Source organism: Anomaloglossus baeobatrachus, chromosome 6 (genome assembly GCF_048569485.1).
Source record: "Anomaloglossus baeobatrachus isolate aAnoBae1 chromosome 6, aAnoBae1.hap1, whole genome shotgun sequence".
NCBI lineage: Eukaryota > Metazoa > Chordata > Amphibia > Anura > Aromobatidae > Anomaloglossus > Anomaloglossus baeobatrachus.
The window spans coordinates 369,133,741-369,154,067 of NC_134358.1; the positions used below are offsets into that span (position 1 = coordinate 369,133,741).

The 20,327-nt window shown below is 40.3% G+C and overlaps 1 protein-coding gene across 2 annotated transcripts in view; it reads left to right on the forward strand.

Annotated features, from left to right (window-relative positions):
- The window catches only part of ADCY1 (adenylate cyclase 1), a 1,189,286-nt gene that overhangs the window by 1,052,546 nt on the left and 116,413 nt on the right, over nt 1-20,327 (forward strand). For both annotated transcript variants that reach the window (XM_075315022.1, XM_075315023.1), the window contains 2 exons: nt 14,332-14,421; nt 14,708-14,964. In XM_075315022.1, the coding sequence (XP_075171137.1) occupies nt 14,332-14,421; nt 14,708-14,964 (347 nt within the window). The remainder of the gene's footprint in view (nt 1-14,331; nt 14,422-14,707; nt 14,965-20,327) is intronic.

Genomic DNA, 20,327 nt, shown 5'->3' on the forward strand with positions numbered 1-20,327 from the left:
AAAAAAAACGCAACCGGGGGCAAAAAAAACGGTTGCTGTTTTTCTGCAGAGCGCCGTATTGTGCCGCAGAGCAAAAACTGGATGTGTGAAAGTAGCCTTAGGCAGACAACTGTGGGTTGCAGTGTACGTCAGGGCAGGGAGATGACTAGGGCTCCTCTGCTGCTGCATCCATAAAACGTGAATATATTTAAGTACAGGAATTCATTATTTTCTACAGCATGTTGCATAGGCCTGTCACACAGCATGCATTACTGTAATCAATTTGGAATGGTGCCTGCTTGACCCATCTAGTTTTATGTTGTTAGGTACACAAATAAAACATATTATTCTATATCTATAGAAAAAAAGACATGGTCCACTGTCTTGCTAAATTCTACTAAAAAGGGCTGAAAGCCCGTACTTACGAAGCGCTCACTGATATCCTAATCAGGCACGAATACTAATATTCTTTATAGCAAGATACTATTTATTTTAATAGCACATGAATAGTTAATGGTACATAGGCATTTAGAACTATAGTCATAGAAACTTATACAATAACAGAAATATGCATCAACATTACCGTTTGTTGTAGCAATCCTTTCACATCGGAGGGAACTCGAGTTAATGATAAAGGAATCAACATCATGGCATCTTGCATCACAGGAACAGTGCGTACGTACACTTCAATGTCCTGGAAGGTTTTCCCCAACATTAAGCGAGTTCGGTGTATTTTTTTATAGGAAAACTTTGTAGGTTGGGTTTAAATGGTCACCAGCATGTGACAGCTGAGTCATGTTCATGTAACTTGACCACAAACTTTTGTGGGCACCGGCAGCTTCCTGCACATTTCCTGCACATCCTGCCAGTTGACAACTGGCTGACCACAGTTTGACCATAGAGTTAGTGAAATATTGCAATGAGCCGTAAATTTCATATGCAAGCTTCCTTAAACCTGTCTTTAAGCTAACCACAAGTTTCCGGTAAGTGGAACTGTAAATGTTACTTCCTTATTATCTAAAAACTGTCAAAACCTGGTTGACATATATTCCTTGGTCATCATTATTGGCCATCCAAAGGACATCTTTTTGATACTGAATTATTGATAGGTCAAATAATATCTGGGATCACTCCTATCTTTTGATTATGATCCCTATCTAATCAAATTCATACTTCAGTCATATCACATTGGTATCACAATCGGTCCTTGATCCCAGGGATTATTTTCCATCATCAGTATTCCACTAGAAGAAGATCACTCGGAATATACCATACCATGACCAAGAAATATTGTTTGCCACAAATTTTGTTTTCTTGGTTTGTTTAGATAAACGTTGAATCACAAATATAATCACTTTCACTACTTTTGTACAGTATATTAAAACTAAAAGCAATATTATCTGAAAAGCTCCCTTGAATATCATGTGTTTTGGCATTTGCTCGATATTCAAAGGAATCATTACACATTACATTTCCCGATATGTTACTACAAGTTTCACTAGACGCATTTATGAACATATTGGCATAAGGCCATAACATATCATGAATTGTCTTTTCCACTAAGCTGGGTTTAAAAGCATCTACAGTATTTATAGCTGTCCCAAAACTTATTTTTATATTCCCCATAGGGATGAATCCCAGGTTAGTCAGTCCAGTCTTATATCTTAGTACCCAAATTCCTCCCTTAAAAGCCAGATATTGCAAATTGGTGACTGTTGCATTCAAATTGCCTTGCCACCATGGAAGATTGATCCATCCCACTATGGAAATTGGTACTGTAGTATTCTATAGACGAACAGTTCGAGTGTCTTTATCAGCAAGATGATCAGAACAACTTTTCTACTTTAAGATTTCCTCCATCGATACCGGGACATCCAGATAAGGGATACTGGTGGCTGTAACCGAAGAATGTGTACAGATCCAGCAATCTGTGTGTTGAAAATGTGATGGTGCATCAGAAATTCATTCGCCACAGGTTCCTCCTGATGTAGACTTGTCCATCCAACGACCAGAGAGGCAAACATCAAACACAGGAATTTCTCCATCTCATCACTATCGAGCTCTTCCCAGTAACCGATACCATGGATTCCGCTTATTTACCACACCTTCTGCAAATAAAGATACACTATTATTCTCGTAAATAACATTTTTCTTGTGGGACATATTCCCACTTCTCAACTCCTGGTCTCATTATCAGGAGAGTACGATCTTTTCCGACCGCTATTACCTCTGTCTCTGAGGGCGGTCCTTGGAGGTTTTGAATCCATATTTTTGCTAATATTAGAGGATCCAAAACCTTTAGTACCTCGTATTGTTAATTCTGCCGGGGCAGTTCCTTCTCTTATTTCAGACAAGTTTATTGGAATTATTAACATCTGAGCCACCTTCTGGTGTTTCATCAAGATCAAAGGTTCATTTCCAAAATTTAGCATCAGTACCTTGATTTCTCCCTGATAATCTGCATCTATTACCCCTCCCACCACTATGGCTCCTTTTAACACTAAACTAGGAGTGGCTATTTGACCATAATGATCCTTTGGTATCTGGCAACCCAATCCTGTTGAAATTGGTTTTACCTTACCTGGGGGTACCACGACAGTTTCCAATGTACTGAGGTCTAAACCTGCGGAATAAGGTGTCGCTCTTTCTGGTGTGCCCAAACAGCTGTACCTTGCCTTGTCAACTGTTGGACTGACTTGTCTGATGGCTGCTGCTTTATCTGCTTCTGAATTAAACAAACGTTCAAGTGAGTTAGTAGGGACATGAGCATCGACATGAAATACAGTGGTCTTGGTAGATTGAATAATCCCTTCAATGTCTTGCCACACTTCCCTGACCATCTCAGACACATTTTGCTGTTCCTCTCCCCAGTGGAACTCATATTTTTTCCTCGTTACTTTGTACAAATGAGCCAACATTTGTCCCAAATGAGGGATATGTTGTCTCCAAAAATCAAACAATCCAATATAAGACTGAGTCTCCTGTTTGGATTTAGGGACCGGAAAATTAATAATTTTCTGTCTGGCATTGGGCAAGATCTCTCTGTGCCCCTTGTTCCACTGAATCCCTAGACATGTTACCACCTGAGACATTTTAGGATATCAATTCCCAAATTATATTCTGGTATAGGAACTACCAGTACCGTATACTTCTTGATAGGTAAATTACCTATCTTCAAAGCTACCTGTGTCTGAACCCCGGTGATCACTTGACCACCTAGTCCAGCAATTTTTACTCGAGTTCCTTTTATTTTTTCTGGGTTTCCATGAATTAAAGTAGCCTCCACCCCCGTGTCAATCAAAGCTGGGACTCTTTGAACATTTCCCCCTTTCCAATGTATGCTAAGATTGACGTATGGACGTTCGTCCCTTTTTATCAATAGGGGGGCTTGGCTGGCTACCTATAGTAAATCACTTCCTTCTGAACTTTCATTTACACAGACTTCAGTCTGTGTATTAGCCCTTCCTTCCGTGACCTTTGTGGCCACGGCTGCAGCCAGTTCTTCCCATGGATAAACTGACTGAATATCTTCCCAAGACACTTTCTTTGGGGTTTTTTCCCCTTTTCCTTCTGATTTCTCTACCTTGGGGGTTTTTGAGCCCCCTTCCACATTTGTAGTGGTCACTTTCTTTGCAGATATAACTTTCTGTTTGTACAACTTCCATAATTCTCCTGTCTCCTTTCCATCAATCCTTTCCATATTGATCCCGGCTTTAAGCAAAGCCTGGAACATGTCTTTGCAAAACACTCGTGGGGCCTCCCCTACTGATTTCTCTTTCCAATCAGGATTGTTTGGCTTACTGTTACCAACATGGCCTCCAGGGGACGGTTTATCCCACTGTCCCATATCCTGTAACTCCCTCATCCTCCCTAGAACTACACCGATTGATTCTCCAGTCAGCGCTACAGTTAAGGTTAAAATAACTGTTTTGTATGCTGGAGGAGCATGTTTAACCAGCCTATTTCTTATGCTGGCTGTCAATGGGTACTGGAGATAATCATCATCCATTCCCAAAAGAGGAAGAGCATTCCTCATTGCTTCTTCCTTCAGCCTTTCCATACCATCTTTTAAGGTATACCAAGGTTTATCATTGATAGGAACGTCTGCTTCTGATGGATATTTGTCCAGAAAAGCATGGGCTAAGATCATGATTAAGTTTTGAGTACCATGCTCATTATGATCAACAAAATAATTTTTTATTGATCTCTGAATTACTGGGTCCTGAGACATGGTGACAAATTTTGCCACGTCTCCAGCGTCAAAGTGCACTCCACCTCCTCCGAGAACGTGCACCCTGACCAACCAGGGAATTTCTCCTTCACCTGGTTTTTGTCTAAACTGTGTTAAAATGCTATCAACTTCTCCCTGAGAGTAATCTTCAATGGTTACTCGATTTTTTACATGAGGAATCGTTCTCTCATTTGTGATGGCATTACCATCTTCGTCATATTGCAGATTCCCCTGACCATCCCGGACATGTTTCCGGATGATCTCATTCTCTGTCCTCTCTAGGCGCCTCCTTACTGGGTTAGCCTGAATGCTCCCTTTATGGTAATCCTCCTCATCAGATGATGAAGATGAATCCCACACATCCCCATCCCAAGTATCGGGATCCCAGTTTATAGAAGCTGAGACGATACTTTTATGTACATTGGTTTTATTTACCTTTCCTCTTTTCTTGTACTTATTTTGAGCAATTTGGATTTTATTTACCTTTCCTCTTCTTTTCTTGTACTTATTTTGAGCAATTTTTATGGCAGCTTTTTGTGCCACATCTGGGAACTTTTCTTCTCTATCTTTAGATTACGCTCATGCATTACACTATATGCACTTGCCAAAATCCAGATGCGCCGTCCTAAAGACACTACATCACCTGTTTTCACAGGGACACCACTGAGTACATTCACAACACCAGTAGCTTCACTACCCTTAAGCTTATCCTGCCATTGTTCTGCCAATTCACAAGACGCTACATCACCTGCTTACACAGGGACACTACCGAATACATTCACAACATCAGTAGCTTCACTACCCTTGAGCTTATCCTGCCATTGTTTGTGCCGTGCTAAAGACACTACATCACCTGCTTTCACAGGGGCACCACTGAGTACATTCACAACATCAGTAGATTCACTACCCATAAGCTTGTCCTGCCATTGTTCTGCCAATCCACAAGACACTACATCACCTGCTTTCACAGGGGCACCACTGAGTACATTCACAACATCAGTAGGTACACAACCCTTAAGCTTATTCTGCCATTGTTCTGCCAATCCACAATTGACCAATTCATGTGCTATAAGATTGTAGGGAGCCTCAATCCAGCTCGGGATCTCCACAACAACCTCCTTAACATTATCCTTACGTTTTCTGAACATTTTGACACTATGCAAAAAGATTGAAAAATATCTGGAAATTTGCCAAATATATGTTTTTAGCTTCTAAATTACAAAAATTCGTTTAATTACTTCTTATAGAAGCTATCCTGCCGACTACGCCAATTTATGTCTTGCTAAATTCTACTAAAAAGGGCTGAAAGCCCGTACTTACGAAGCGCTCACTGATATCCTAATCAGGCACGAATACTAATATTCTTTATAGCAAGATACTATTTATTTTAATAGCACATGAATAGTTAATGGTACATAGGCATTTAGAACTATAGTCATAGAAACTTATACAATAACAGAAATATGCATCAACATTACCGTTTGGTGTTTCATCAAGATCAAAGGTTCATTTCCAAAATTTAGCATCAGTACCTTGATTTCTCCCTGATAATCTGCATCTATTACCCCTCCCACCACTATGGCTCCTTTTAACACTAAACTAGGAGTGGCTATTTGACCATAATGATCCTTTGGTATCTGGCAACCCAATCCTGTTGAAATTGGTTTTACCTTACCTGGGGGTACCACGACAGTTTCCAATGTACTGAGGTCTAAACCTGCGGAATAAGGTGTCGCTCTTTCTGGTGTGCCCAAACAGCTGTACCTTGCCTTGTCAACTGTTGGACTGACTTGTCTGATGGCTGCTGCTTTATCTGCTTCTGAATTAAACAAACGTTCAAGTGAGTTAGTAGGGACATGAGCATCGACATGAAATACAGTGGTCTTGGTAGATTGAATAATCCCTTCAATGTCTTGCCACACTTCCCTGACCATCTCAGACACATTTTGCTGTTCCTCTCCCCAGTACATAGGCATTTAGAACTATAGTCATAGAAACTTATACAATAACAGAAATATGCATCAACATTACCGTTTGTTGTAGCAATCCTTTCACATCGGAGGGAACTCGAGTTAATGATAAAGGAATCAACATCATGGCATCTTGCATCACAGGAACAGTGCGTACGTACACTTCAATGTCCTGGAAGGTTTTCCCCAACATTAAGCGAGTTCGGTGTATTTTTTTATAGGAAAACTTTGTAGGTTGGGTTTAAATGGTCACCAGCATGTGACAGCTGAGTCATGTTCATGTAACTTGACCACAAACTGTTGTGGGCACCGGCAGCTTCCTGCACATTTCCTGCACATCCTGCCAGTTGACAACTGGCTGACCACAGTTTGACCATAGAGTTAGTGAAATATTGCAATGAGCCATAAATTTCATATGCAAGCTTCCTTAAACCTGTCTTTAAGCTAACCACAAGTTTCCGGTAAGTGGAACTGTAAATGTTACTTCCTTATTATCTAAAAACTGTCAAAACCTGGTTGACATGTATTCCTTGGTCATCATTATTGGCCATCCAAAGGACATCTTTTTGATACTGAATTATTGATAGGTCAAATACTATCTGGGATCACTCCTATCTTTTGATTATGATCCCTATCTAATCAAATTCATACTTCAGTCATATCACATTGGTATCACATCCACACATCCAAGACAGATTATTTCATGATATTGCATAGGAATAACATAGATTTTATTGCAATATAATTGATGTGATTTACTTTTTAATAAAATTACTGTAGCCATATAGTACATGACAATTGTGGATATACAGTTAGGTCCAGAAATATTTGGACAGTGACACAATTTTCGCGAGTTGGGCTCTGCATGCCACCACATTGGATTTGAAATGAAACCTCTACAACAGAATTCAAGTGCAGATTGTAACGTTTAATTTGAAGGTTTGAACAAAAATATCTGATAGAAATTGTAGGAATTGTACACATTTCTTTACACACATTCCACATTTTAGGAGGTCAAAAGTAATTGGACAAATAAACTAAACCCAAACAAAATATTTTTATTTTCAATATTTTGTTGCGAATCCTTTGGAGGCAATCACTGCCTTAAGTCTGGAACCCATGGACATCACCAAACGCTGGGTTTCCTCCTTCTTAATGCTTTGCCAGGCCTTTACAGCCGCAGCCTTCAGGTCTTGCTTGTTTGTGGGTCTTTCCGTCTTAAGTCTGGATTTGAGCAAGTGAAATGCATGCTCAATTGTGTTAAGATCTGGTGATTGACTTGGCCATTGCAGAATGTTCCACTTTTTTGCACTCATGAACTCCTGGGTAGCTTTGGCTGTATGCTTGGGGTCTTTGTCCATCTGTACTATGAAGCGCCGTCCGATCAACTTTGCGGCATTTGGCTGAATCTGGGCTGAAAGTATATCCCGGTACACTTCAGAATTCATCCAGCTACTCTTGTCTGCTGTTATGTCATCAATAAACACAAGTGACCCAGTGCCATTGAAAGCCATGCATGCCCATGCCATCACGTTGCCTCCACCATGTTTTACAGAGGATGTGGTGTGCCTTGGATCATGTGCCGTTCCCTTTCTTCTCCAAACTTTTTTCTTCCCATCATTCTGGTACAGGTTGATCTTTGTCTCATCTGTCCATAGAATACTTTTCCAGAACTGAGCTGGCTTCATGAGGTGTTTTTCAGCAAATTTAACTCTGGCCTGTCTATTTTTGGAATTGATGAATGGTTTGCACCTAGATGTGAACCCTTTGTATTTACTTTCATGGAGTCTTCTCTTTACTGTTGACTTAGAGACAGATACACCTACTTCACTGAGAGTGTTCTGGACTTCAGTTGATGTTGTGAACGGGTTCTTCTTCACCAAAGAAAGTATGCGGCGATCATCCTCCACTGTTGTCATCCGTGGACGCCCAGGCCTTTTTGAGTTCCCAAGCTCACCAGTCAATTCCTTTTTTCTCAGAATGTACCCGACTGTTGATTTTGCTACTCCAAGCATGTCTGCTATCTCTCTGATGGATTTTTTCTTTTTTTTCAGCCTCAGGATGTTCTGCTTCACCTCAATTGAGAGTTCCTTAGACCGCATGTTGTCTGGTCACAGCAACAGCTTCCAAATGCAAAACCACACACCTGTAATCAACCCCAGACCTTTTAACTACTTCATTGACTACAGGTTAACGAGGGAGACGCCTTCAGAGTTAATTGCAGCCCTTAGAGTCCCTTGTCCAATTACTTTTGGTCCCTTGAAAAAGAGGAGGCTATGCATTACAGAGCTATGATTCCTAAACCCTTTCTCCGATTTGGATGTGAAAACTCTCATATTGCAGCTGGGAGTGTGCACTTTCAGCCCATATTATATATATAATTGTATTTCTGAACATGTTTTTGTAAACAGCTAAAATAACAAAACTTGTGTCACTGTCCAAATATTTCTGTACCTAACTGTATGGTTTGTATAGTGTTATCATATAGTACCTAAAGTAGTTTCTACTGTTTGGGAAGTTACAGGTAATTGTCACCTAGAAGAGGCATAATAGTCACTTTGAATAATCTGTGAACACCTTGAAAGTAAGTGTCTAAAATCAAATAAAGATCTACATTAGAGGAGCGACAAGAAAGAACTAATACTATACAGTATAATGATTTGCTTTCCTTCTGATTACTAACGACAATAATGCACTGTAATTAGTAATTTACGGTAATTGACTGTTTTAACAGCTCTGGAAATTTCGCATGCCTACAATATAATGAAATGTCATTTTATTAAACCTATCCTGAAATATGAAGCACTTGTCATGTCCCCATGTATTGAGCTGAACCCGTACTATACATGTGAGCTGTTGGCTGTAATAGACATCTTGCTGTAACTGCGGTGACTGAAGCTAACTTCGATTACTGCTGTTTAAATATTTCATTGCCGCTGTGAATCACAGCAACATTTTAATGCCATGATCGCTTCCCATCATACCCTTATGATTCAATTACAGGGTGCCATTGGTTTTCATAGTTAAAGGCATCCACTGAAGGGGTTATCCAAGACTTTTCTTATTTTCTGCTAGGAGGCTAAGAACATTTTTTCAGGCCATAGGTTGCTAACTACCTGCCTTTTCTCCCCAATGCCTACCTCTTCCAATTCAGTGAGGTCCTGAAAAAAAAGCTGATTTGTTGACATGGTCATTGGAAAATGCAGAATCACCGACCGCTCTGAGCTGGCAGAGTTTTGTGTCAACTACCTGCCTTTAGGATTTTAGCTCTATCCAAAAAAATAAGCAAAGTTGCGGCTATCCCCTTTAAGGAGAGTACAAAAAAAAATAAAATTTAGAAGTTCGGCCACCAACTATTCCCATTAATAACAAAGAAATACAGAGAATAAGCATGTTTGGTATCGCCACACCCATAAAAGTCTGATCTTTTGAAATAAAAAATTAATTAAGACCCGCAACACACATCTGTTTAATTCTTACGTGTGCGGTACGTATTTGAACGTACCGGAGACACGTACACATGGAGACCCATGTTATTCAATGGTAAATGGCACACACACGTAAAATCACACGGAACGTGTGACCGTGTGGTAAGTACAGTCATATGAAAAAGTTTGGGCACCCCTATTAATGTTAACCTTTTTTCTTTATAACAATTTGGGTTTTTGCAACAGCTATTTCAGTTTCATATATCTAATAACTGAAGGACCCAGTAATATTTCTGGATTGAAATGAGGTTTATTATACTAACAGAAAATGTGCAATCCGTATTTAAACTAAATTTGACCGGTGCAAAAGTATGGGAACCCTTATCAATTTCTTGATTTGAACACTCCTAACTACTTTTTACTGACTTACTAAAGCACTAAATTGGTTTTGTAACCTCATTGAGCTTTGAACTTCATAGGCAGGTGTATCCAATCATGAGAAAAGGTATTTAAGGTGGCCACTTGCAAGTAGTTCTTTTATTTGAATCTCCTATGAAGAGTGGCATCATGGGCTCCTCAAAACAACTCTAAAATGATCTGAAAACAAAGATTATTCAACATAGTTGTTCAGGGGAAGGATACAAAAAGTTGTCTCAGAGATTTAAACTGTCAGTTTCCAGGAACATAGTAAGGAAATGGAAGAACACAGGTACAGTTCTTGTTAAGCCCAGAAGTGACAGGCCAAGAAAAATATCAGAAAGGCAGAGAAGAAGAATGGTGAGAACAGTCAAGGACAATCCACAGACCACCTCCAAAGACCTGCAGCATCATCTTGCTGCAGATGGTGTCAATGTGCATCGGTCAACAATACAGCGCACGTTGCACAAGGAGAAGCTGTATGGGAGAGTGATGCGAAAGAAGCCGTTTCTGCAAGAACGCCACAAACAGAGTCGCCTGAGGTATGCAAAAGCACATTTGGACAAGCCAGTTTCATTTGGAAGAAGGTCCTGTGGACTGATGAAACAAAGATTGAGTTGTTTGGTCATACAAAAAGGCGTTATGCATTGAGGCAAAAAACACGGCATTCCAAGAAAAGCACTTGCTACCCACAGTAAAATTTGGTGGAGGTTCCATCATGCTTTGGGGCTGTGTGGCCAATGCTGGCACCAGGAATCTTGTTAAAGTTGAGGGTCGCATGGATTCAACTCAGTATCAGTAGATTCTTGACAATAATGTGCAAGAATCAGTGACGAAGTTGAAGTTACGCAGGGGATGGATATTTCAGCAAGACAATGATCCAAAACACCACTCCAAATCTACTCAGGCATTCATGCAGAGGAACAATTACAATGTTCTGGAATGGCCATCCCAGTCCCCAGACCTGAATATCATTGAACATCTGTGGGATGATGTGAAGCAGCTGTCCATGCTCGGCGACCATCAAACTTAACTGGACTGGAATTATTTTGTAAACAGCAATGGTCAAATATACCTTCATCCAGGATCCAGGAACTCATTAAAAGCTACAGGAAGTGACTTGAGGCTGTGATTTTTGCAAAAGGAGGATCTACAAAATATAAATGTCACTTTTATGTTGTGGTGCTCATACTTTTGCACCGGTCAAATTTTGTTTAAATGCAGATTGCACATTTTCTGTTAGTACAATAAACCTCATTTCAATCCAGAAATATTACTCAGTCCATCAGTTATTTGATATATGAAACTGAAATAGCTGTTGCAAAAACCCAAATTGTTATAAAGAAAAAAGGTTAACATTAATAGGGGTGCCCAAACTTTTTCATATGACTGTACTTGTGTGCACTTTTCTACACGGACGACATGTCCATTTTTGGCCGGCAGCACGCAGGCATGGACCCGCTTTTGTCTATGGGTCCGTGCCTGCACGTACCGCACACGGAGTATGTCCGTGTTCAGCACGTTTCGTGCAAGTGCGTCTTTACACTAGCGATCTTATTTTTTGTTTTTTTTAAATTAAAGTCAGTATACTTACCTTTTTTTCTGCTGTTCTCAGTCATACTTACATTGGCAATCGGTTTTTTTCTTCCCCCGGCTCATACCGCTCCCCGATCACCAGCGCGGCGAGGAACAGCTGTGCAGAGAATACGCGGCAACAATTACTTTGAATATGCCGGCCGCTCATTAATCAATCTCGTATTCCCTGATTTCCCCACCCACAGACACCTGTGATTGGTTGCAGTCAGATACGCCCCCCACGCTGAGTGACAGCTGTCTCACTGCACCCAATCACAGCAGCCGGTGGGCGTGTATATACTGTGCAGGAAAATAAATAAATAAATAATTAAAAAAAACGGCTTGCGGTCCCCCCCAATTTTAATACCAGCCAGATAAAGCCATACGGCTGAAGGCTGGTATTCTCAGGATGGGGAGCCCCATGTTATGGGGAGCCCCCCAGCCTAACAATATCAGTCAGCAGCCGCCCAGAATTGCCGCATACATTATATGGGACAGTTCTGGGACTGTACCCGGCTCTTCCCGATTTGCCTTGGTGCGTTGGCAAATCGGGGTAATAAGGAGTTTTTGGCAGCCCATAGCTCCCAATAAGTCCTAGATTAATCATGTCAGGCGTCTCCCCGAGATACCTTCCATGATTAATCTGTAAATTACAGTAAATAAACACACACACCCGAACAATCCTTTATTAGAAAAATAAAACACTAACAAATTGCCCTTTTCTCCAATTTAATAAGCCCGAAAAAGCCCTCCATGTCCAGCGTACTCCAGGATGGTCCAGCGTCGCATCCAGCTGTGCTGCATGAAGGTGACCGGAGCTGCAGAAGACACCGCCGCTCCTGTCACCTCCACGCAGCAACTGAAGACAGCCGCGCGATCAGCTGAGCCGTCACTGAGGTTACTCGCGGCCAACGCTGAATACAGCTGATGGCGCTATTCCCTTCATTAGCTGCGTGGAGCTGACAGGAGCGGCTGTGTCTTCTGCAGTTCCGGTCACCTCCATGCAGCAGAGCTGGAAGCGACGCTGGACCATCCTGGAGTACGCCGGACATGGAGGGCTTTTTCGGGCTTATTAAATTGGTGAACAAGGCAATTTGTTAGTGGGTTTTTTTTCTAATAAAGGATTGTTCGGGTGTGTGTGTTTATTTACTGTAATTTACAGATTAATCATGGAAGGTATCTCGGGGAGACGCCTGACATGATTAATCTAGGACTTATTGGCAGCTATGGGCTGCCAAAAACTCCTTATTACCCCAATTTGCCAACGCACCAGGGCAAAACGGGAAGAGCCGGGTACAGTCCCAGAACTGTCGCATATAATGTATGCGGCAATTCTGGGCGGCTGCTGACTGATATTGTTAGGCTGGAGGGTTCCCCATAACGTGGGGCTCCCCATCCTGAGAATACCAGCCTTCAGCCGTATGGCTTTATTTGGCTGGTATTAAAATGGGGGGGGACCGCACGCCAGTTTTTTTAATTATTTATTTATTTATTTTCCTGCACAGTATAGACACGCCCACCGGCTGCTGTGATTGGGTGCAGTGAGACAGCTGTCACTCAGCGTGGGGGGCGTGTCTGACTGCAACCAATCACAGACGTCTGTGGGTGGGGAAAGCAGGGAATACGAGATTGATTAATGAGCGGCTGGCATATTCAAAGTAATTGTTGCCGCGTACTCTCTGCACAGCTGTTCCTCGCCGCGCTGGTGATCGGGGACCGGTAATTATGAGAGAGGGCCGCTCACTTCTGTCACTCGGGTGATTAGCGGTCACTGGTGAATCCTTCACAGGTGACCGCTAATCAGTACGCGGCACACAGACAGAGCCGCGGCATGACAATGAAGTCGGGTGAAGTTCACCAGAGTTCATTCTCATCGCGCAACTCTGTCTGCTGTCAGCCGACATGTATCAACGACATTGTACAACACACAAACGGACATTCCTCACGGACATTCCACGTACACATACACGGGCATTTTACACACAAACACGGACATTTTACACGTACACACGGCTCGCATACGCCATCACACGGATGCCATACGTACCGGAGAAACGCCCCAAAAAAATGGAACACGGACCCGAAAAACGGACCGTGTCACACGGACGTTTTTTTGCGGAAGTGTGTTTTAGGCCTAACCAAAATAGGAAATGCCGTATTGAGAAAGGGAATCGAAAAGCCAGAACTGTGATTTTTGGGTTGCCAAACTTCCCTAAAAATTGCACTAAAAACCAGGGATCAATAAAAACTTCGGCTTGCGATGCAAAAGACCCACACAAAGCACCATCGGCAGAAAAGTAATACAGTCCCAGAAAATGGTTACATGCACCAATTTTTTTTTTTTATTCTGCATATTTTTTTCACCATGTTGTGCCTAAAGTTGCAAAAACAGTTCAAGACAGGAAAAAGCTCATTTTCAACTTCACGCAAAAGTGATAAATCATGTGTGTCATGAATTTGCCACCAACAGTAACTATTACCTCAAGGCATAGAAGGAAAGTAACTTAAAAACAGAAATGATGAATCAGGGCCATAAACTAACCTGCGCTTAAATGAAGAAAACACCCTGGAGTGAAAAGATTGGGGTTTTTTTGTGCATTACAGTTTGTAGAAACTAATCATGACATAGTAAAATCATTACGCAAATTAGGAGATTATTTTTATGCTTTGCTTTTTTTTGTCTTTTTTTTGCAAATGGCATTGACTAATTACCCATTTTTTTATCTTGCAGTGCTTCCCAGGGTGCCTAACAATACAAATACGAACCATTTTATGTATTTTCATAGTAGTATTAATTTACTCTGTGGCACAAGGATGTGTGGTGAGTAATAGCAATATGCTTAAAAGTTCTAAGTGAAGCTACTAATGAAGAATTGTGGATAAGAAATAAAATGTTTGCATAAATAAGAAATTTGTTTTTCTGAGACACTTTTACATCTGAAAGTAATGTATTTTTCTCCTAAATGGCTATTATATTGTGATATAGATCAATACTACAAAGTGACTGACACCATTGTGCATGAAATAAACCAATTGTAAGCACATACATATCATGTTATTTCTGCGTGCTTTTATATGTCTTAATTAATGATACACATTTTTTTCAGGTTGGATGCATGCCTTGGTCGTGGAGTGCAAATTCCAGCAGCTCCATTATGATTATATCTCCAAATGGAGAAAACAAAACAATGGAGGAACGCCCATGTGACACAGCTCACTATGCTTTCTTGTCATGTGTGGTGGGCACGTTAACGTTGGCAATTTTTTTACGCATTTCTTCATTGCCAAAAATGATTTTACTTCTTATCGTCACTGTTTTATACATAGTAATTTTGGAACTCAGTGGATACAGAAAAGCATCAGGGTAAGAAACCATAAAACTACTTTGTAATATACCTTAAAGTTCTGTGTATTTTGGTGACCAAACTCATAACTGTTAGATAAGAAATACAAACAGCTCCACTTTTAGGACCCTGCTTCATTAGCCTAAACATAGGGCCTGACTCATTAAAGCATTCAAGACAAGTAAAATATATCTTTGTACCGTGTTAGCCAGCTATTGAGCCTGATGAAGAGACCTGCGTAGTCTGGAAAGCTTGCTATTATTACCATCTTTTCAGTTAGCCATTAAAAGGTATTAACCACTGAGGACTCTCAGTTCTTTTAAACATTTTTTTTTAGCATTCAAGACAGAATTCTGATGTAAAAGGTTTGAAAAGTCACAAAATTAAGGTGTTTACTCACCAGTCTTTCCCAGCTCCAACAAAATAGGCTAAGCTGGGTATCTGCGGGTCTGAGACGCCATAGCTTGTCCAATTCATGACAGCCTTACATATGACAGAAATCTCACTCCAGTACCTAAACTCATCCTGCAAAAAAAGAAACCCAACTTAGGTCTGTCATTAGAATAAAATGAATCAGAAGAATAAAGCTAACTTACCTGCTATGTCTCACAGTGAATTCTTAAAAAATACAAATATTGCCAGAATTTTTTTTTGTTCATCCTCCCTTCCGAAATGCAAAAAAGATTAAATAGTGTAATGTACCAAAATATGATAGCTAAAAATATGAGCTCATCGTGCAAAAATATAAGTCCCCTACACAGCTCTGTTAGATGGAAAATTAAAACCTTAAAACGCTCAGAATATGGCATGAAAAACTTGATTTTTTTAAAGTCTTTTTGTGTAAAAATATTAAAACATAAAAAATATTAATTTTATATTGTTGTAATCATATTGACCACATTACTATGTAAGATATCACTCAGGGAAACCTACAGTGCAATGTTGGAGTTGCTACATTTTTATTATCCTCACTAAAAAAGAATCCACCCATTTTATCAGCAACCCAAAATGTTGTCATTCAAACGCCATATAAAATCAATATTTCTTATTATACCTTAGATAAATACCATAAGGGATGTTGTTTCTATATTGGAGTCACTTTTAGAGGGTTTCAATTTTAATGGTAGTTTTGAGGTTCTGAAGAAAAGATTTTGAAGGGAAAATTGATTTGTAAAGAAGTGATTTGATTTATTGTTCCATTATGCTTAAAGATTTCTCCATACTCCTGAGAATGATCAACATAAGAGGTACAAACACAGCAAACATGTGGAAGAAGGTGCTCTGGTTAGATGAAACCAAAATTGAACTTTTTGGGCACAATGCCAAACGATATGTTTGGCGTAAAAGCAACACAGGTCATCACCCTGAACACACCATCCCCACTGTCAAACATGGTGGTGGCATCATCATGGTTTGGGCCTGCTTTTCTTTAGCAGGGACAGGGAAGATGGTTAAAATTGATGGGAAGATGGATGGAGCCAAATACAGGACCATTGTTGAAGAAAACCTGTTGGAGTCTGCAAAAGACATGACACTGGGATGTAGATTTTTCTTTCAATAAGACAATGATCCAAAACATAAAACAAAATCTACCATGGAATGGTTCACAAATAAACGTATCCATTTGTTAGAATGGCCAAGCCAAAGTCCAGACCTTAATCCAATCGAGAATCTGTGGAAAGAACTGAAAACTGCTGTTCACAAACACTCTCCATCCAACCTCACTCAGCTCGAGCTGTTTGCAAAGGAAGAATGGGCAAGAATTTCAGTCTCTCGATGTGCAAAACTGCTACACACATACTCCAAGCGACTTGCAGCTGTAATCCCAGCAAAAGGTGGTGCTACAAAGTATTAACTTAAAGGGGACGAATAATATTGCACGCCCCACTTTTTAGTTTATTATTTTTTATAAAAGTTTAAAATAAGCAAAAAATTTCATTCAACTTCACAATTGTGTCCCACTTGTTGTTGATTCTTCACCATAACATTAACATTTTTTATCTTTATGTTTGAAGCCTAAAATGTGGGAAAAGGTTGAAAAATTCAAAGGGGCCGAATACTTTCGCAAGGCATTGTATATATACATATATGAAAGCATATATGGATATGTAAATGCCACATCTAGAATTACCTCCAAACCTTTTAACTTTTTAACTGCCTAATTTATTATGAATTAACGAGGGATTAGTCCATGCAGCCCATTAAACAGCTTGTGAGATAATTTTCCAATTACTTGTGGTCCCTTAAAAAAGAAGCCGCTAAATATTAAAGAGCTGTAATTCCTAAACCTTTTTCCAATTAGGATGTGGATACCCTCAAATAAAATCTGAGAGTCTGCACCTTAAGCCCATATTTATATAAATGTAACTTTAATGTGTTTTGGTAAACAGCTAGAATTCCAAAACTTGTGTTACATGTGTGAATGCCATGTGTGAGTACACATATGTGTGTAGTGTATATGCTCGGTGTATACATGCATATTTGCTATGTGTATACATGTGTGTGTGTATGGGATCTGCATATATGTGTGTGTGTGTATTCTATGAGTGTACATACAAGTGCATCTCAATAAATTAGAATATTATCAAAAAGTTAATTTATTTCAGTAATTCAATACAAAAAGGGAAATGCATATATTAAATAGCATCAAGGTCCCAGAGTCTGGAGGAAGAGTGGACAAGCCACAATCCAAGCTGCTTGAGGTCTAGTTTGAAGTTTCCACAATCAGTGAAGGTTTGGGGAGCCATGTCACCTGCTGGTGTAGGTCCATTGTGTTTTATCAAGACCAAAGTCAGTGCAGCCATCTACTAGACGATTTTAGAGCACTTCATGCTTCCCTCTGCTTTTTGGAGATGGTAATTTCATTTTCCAGCAGGACTTGGCACCTGTCCATGCTGTCAAAAGTACCAATATCTGGTTTAATAACTACAGTATCACTGTGCTTGATTGGCCAGCAAACTCGTCTGACCTAAACCCCATAGAGAATCTATGAGGTATTGTCAAGAGGAAGATAAGAGACACTAGACCCAACAATGCAGATGAGCTCAAAGCTGCTATCAAAGCAACCTGGACTTCCATAACACCTCAGCTTTGCCAGAGGCTGATCGCCTCCTTGTCATGCCGCATTAATGTAGTAATTCATGCAATAGGAGCCCCGACCAAGTATTGAGTGTATTTACTGTACAGACTATTCAGTAGGCGCCAACATTTCTGAGTGTAAAATCATTTTTTCAGTTGGTCTTATATAATATTCTAATTTTCTGACATGACTTTTTGGTTTTCATTGGCTGTAAGCCATAATCATCAACATTAACAGAAATAAACACGTGAAATAGATCACTCTGTGTGTAATGACTCTATATAACATATGCATTTCACTTTTTGTATTGAATTACTGAAATAAATTAACAATTTGATGATACTGTAACTTATTGAGATGCACTTGTACATATGTGTGTGAGCTCTGTGTATTTGCTATATGTATTTACATTTGAGTGTGTGCTTGGTGTATACATCTGTGTGCTATGTGTATGTATACATATGTGGGTATGTACTCTGTATACATGTGTGTTCTATGAGTGTACATACATACAGTATGTGTGTGCTCAGTGTATACGTGTATTTGCTATGTGTGTATATACGTGTGTGTGTGTGTGTGTGTTGACTCGGTGTATACATGTGTGAGTGTGAGTACTCGGTGTATATATGTGTGAGTACTCGGTGTATACATGTGTGAGTGTGTGTACTCGGTGTATACATGTGTGAGTGTGTGTACTCGGTGTATACATGTATGTGTGTGTACGCGATGTATACATGTGTGTCAGCTATGTGTGTATACATATGTGTGTATAGCCACACATTCCACATCTTGTACTACTGTGATCAGGATAGCATCATATCTAGCAATAATTCCACTTATATCCTCCAAAAAGAATATACAAAATGCCAATACTCCTCATAAAATATATTACACTTTATTGAATCTTAGCTAAAAAACATACATAGACAAAAAGGCATAACAGTGTAGAGAAAGTTGCAAATGTAACTCCCACGTATTGGGGGGAGGGTGGGTGTTGACTTACAAGTCCCTTATGGGACATAAAGAGTAAATATTCAGAGTTCCATCCGTCTGTATGCTAGTAGCACTACACCTATGAGCAATGTGCCAAGTACAATTAAATAGACTAATTCTTTAGATGATCACACAAAAGTGACCAGAGAAGGAAGGGCTCCGATGAAGTAACAAGGAATTATTAAGTAGAACCCCTAAGTTCAGAGTATATACTTCCTATTTGAATAAGTACGATAAATAGATACATAATTTGCAACATGTGGATATAGTAACCACTGAGCCCACCTTCCACTGCTCACAGGGGACCATCCAAAGTTGTCTCAAGAAGATTAATATAGTTTGTGGCCGTCATAGATACCGTGTGTGGAGACACGGGGCTCAGTGGGTGCTCTCGTCCGCTGGCCCGGCCACCTTTGGAAAGACAGCATGGCTCAGGGCTCATCCCAACTGAACGCACGACCTCCTTAACCGTGGACGGAACACTACTCAGACAACACGGGGTGGGGGAATCACAATATTAAGACTTTATTGGATCCCCAAACAATTAACGGCACATAACCAACAAAACACACAAATGTAACAGGCAACAGAGTCTCACCCTTCTGCGGACTCACCAGGGATTACAATGTCCATGCCTCAGAGCTTCCAGGGCTATTTACTCCAAACCAGCAACACCCCGCTTTCGGCGGGCACCCACCGAGAAAGGAATAATGCCAGATTTAGAAAGCTGGCTGAGGACTGCAAAGTCTGTAGTCAGATGACTGGATTGTCCGAAACTGGATTCCTTCCTTATGTAGTCCTTGGAATCACAGCCCACTCCTTGCATTTGATGCTGAAGTCCATGTAGTGTTATAATCCAGGTTATGGCTTGCCAATCGGACCCACAGGTCCTAGATTGGTAAGCATGTAGCAAGAGTCTCACTGGGCAATGGACAGTCCTCCTTCTTATACCCCTGAGCTCTTCATTCAGACCATTTGGGGTCTTCATGATTGGTGGATAAGACTGGGCTCTTATTGGCTAGATTTCAAGCCGTATACAGAATATTCCAGTAATAATGGTCAATGGCAGAGATGAGGAAGAGACAGCTAAGTTATATCCCATCCAGCAAACACATCTTAATACAATGAGTCCCTGGCCTTCAGTGGCCAAACAACTACATGAGTCAACAAAAACTTCAATACTAAACTCCCAAGAGTCTTGTAGAACAATGAGGGCTTATCCCCCATCTATATACAAACTATCTTCATGTCTGGCTGAATTTTAAGAACGTTAACCCATGCTAGGCATTGAGAGTCCATGTCGTCACACCG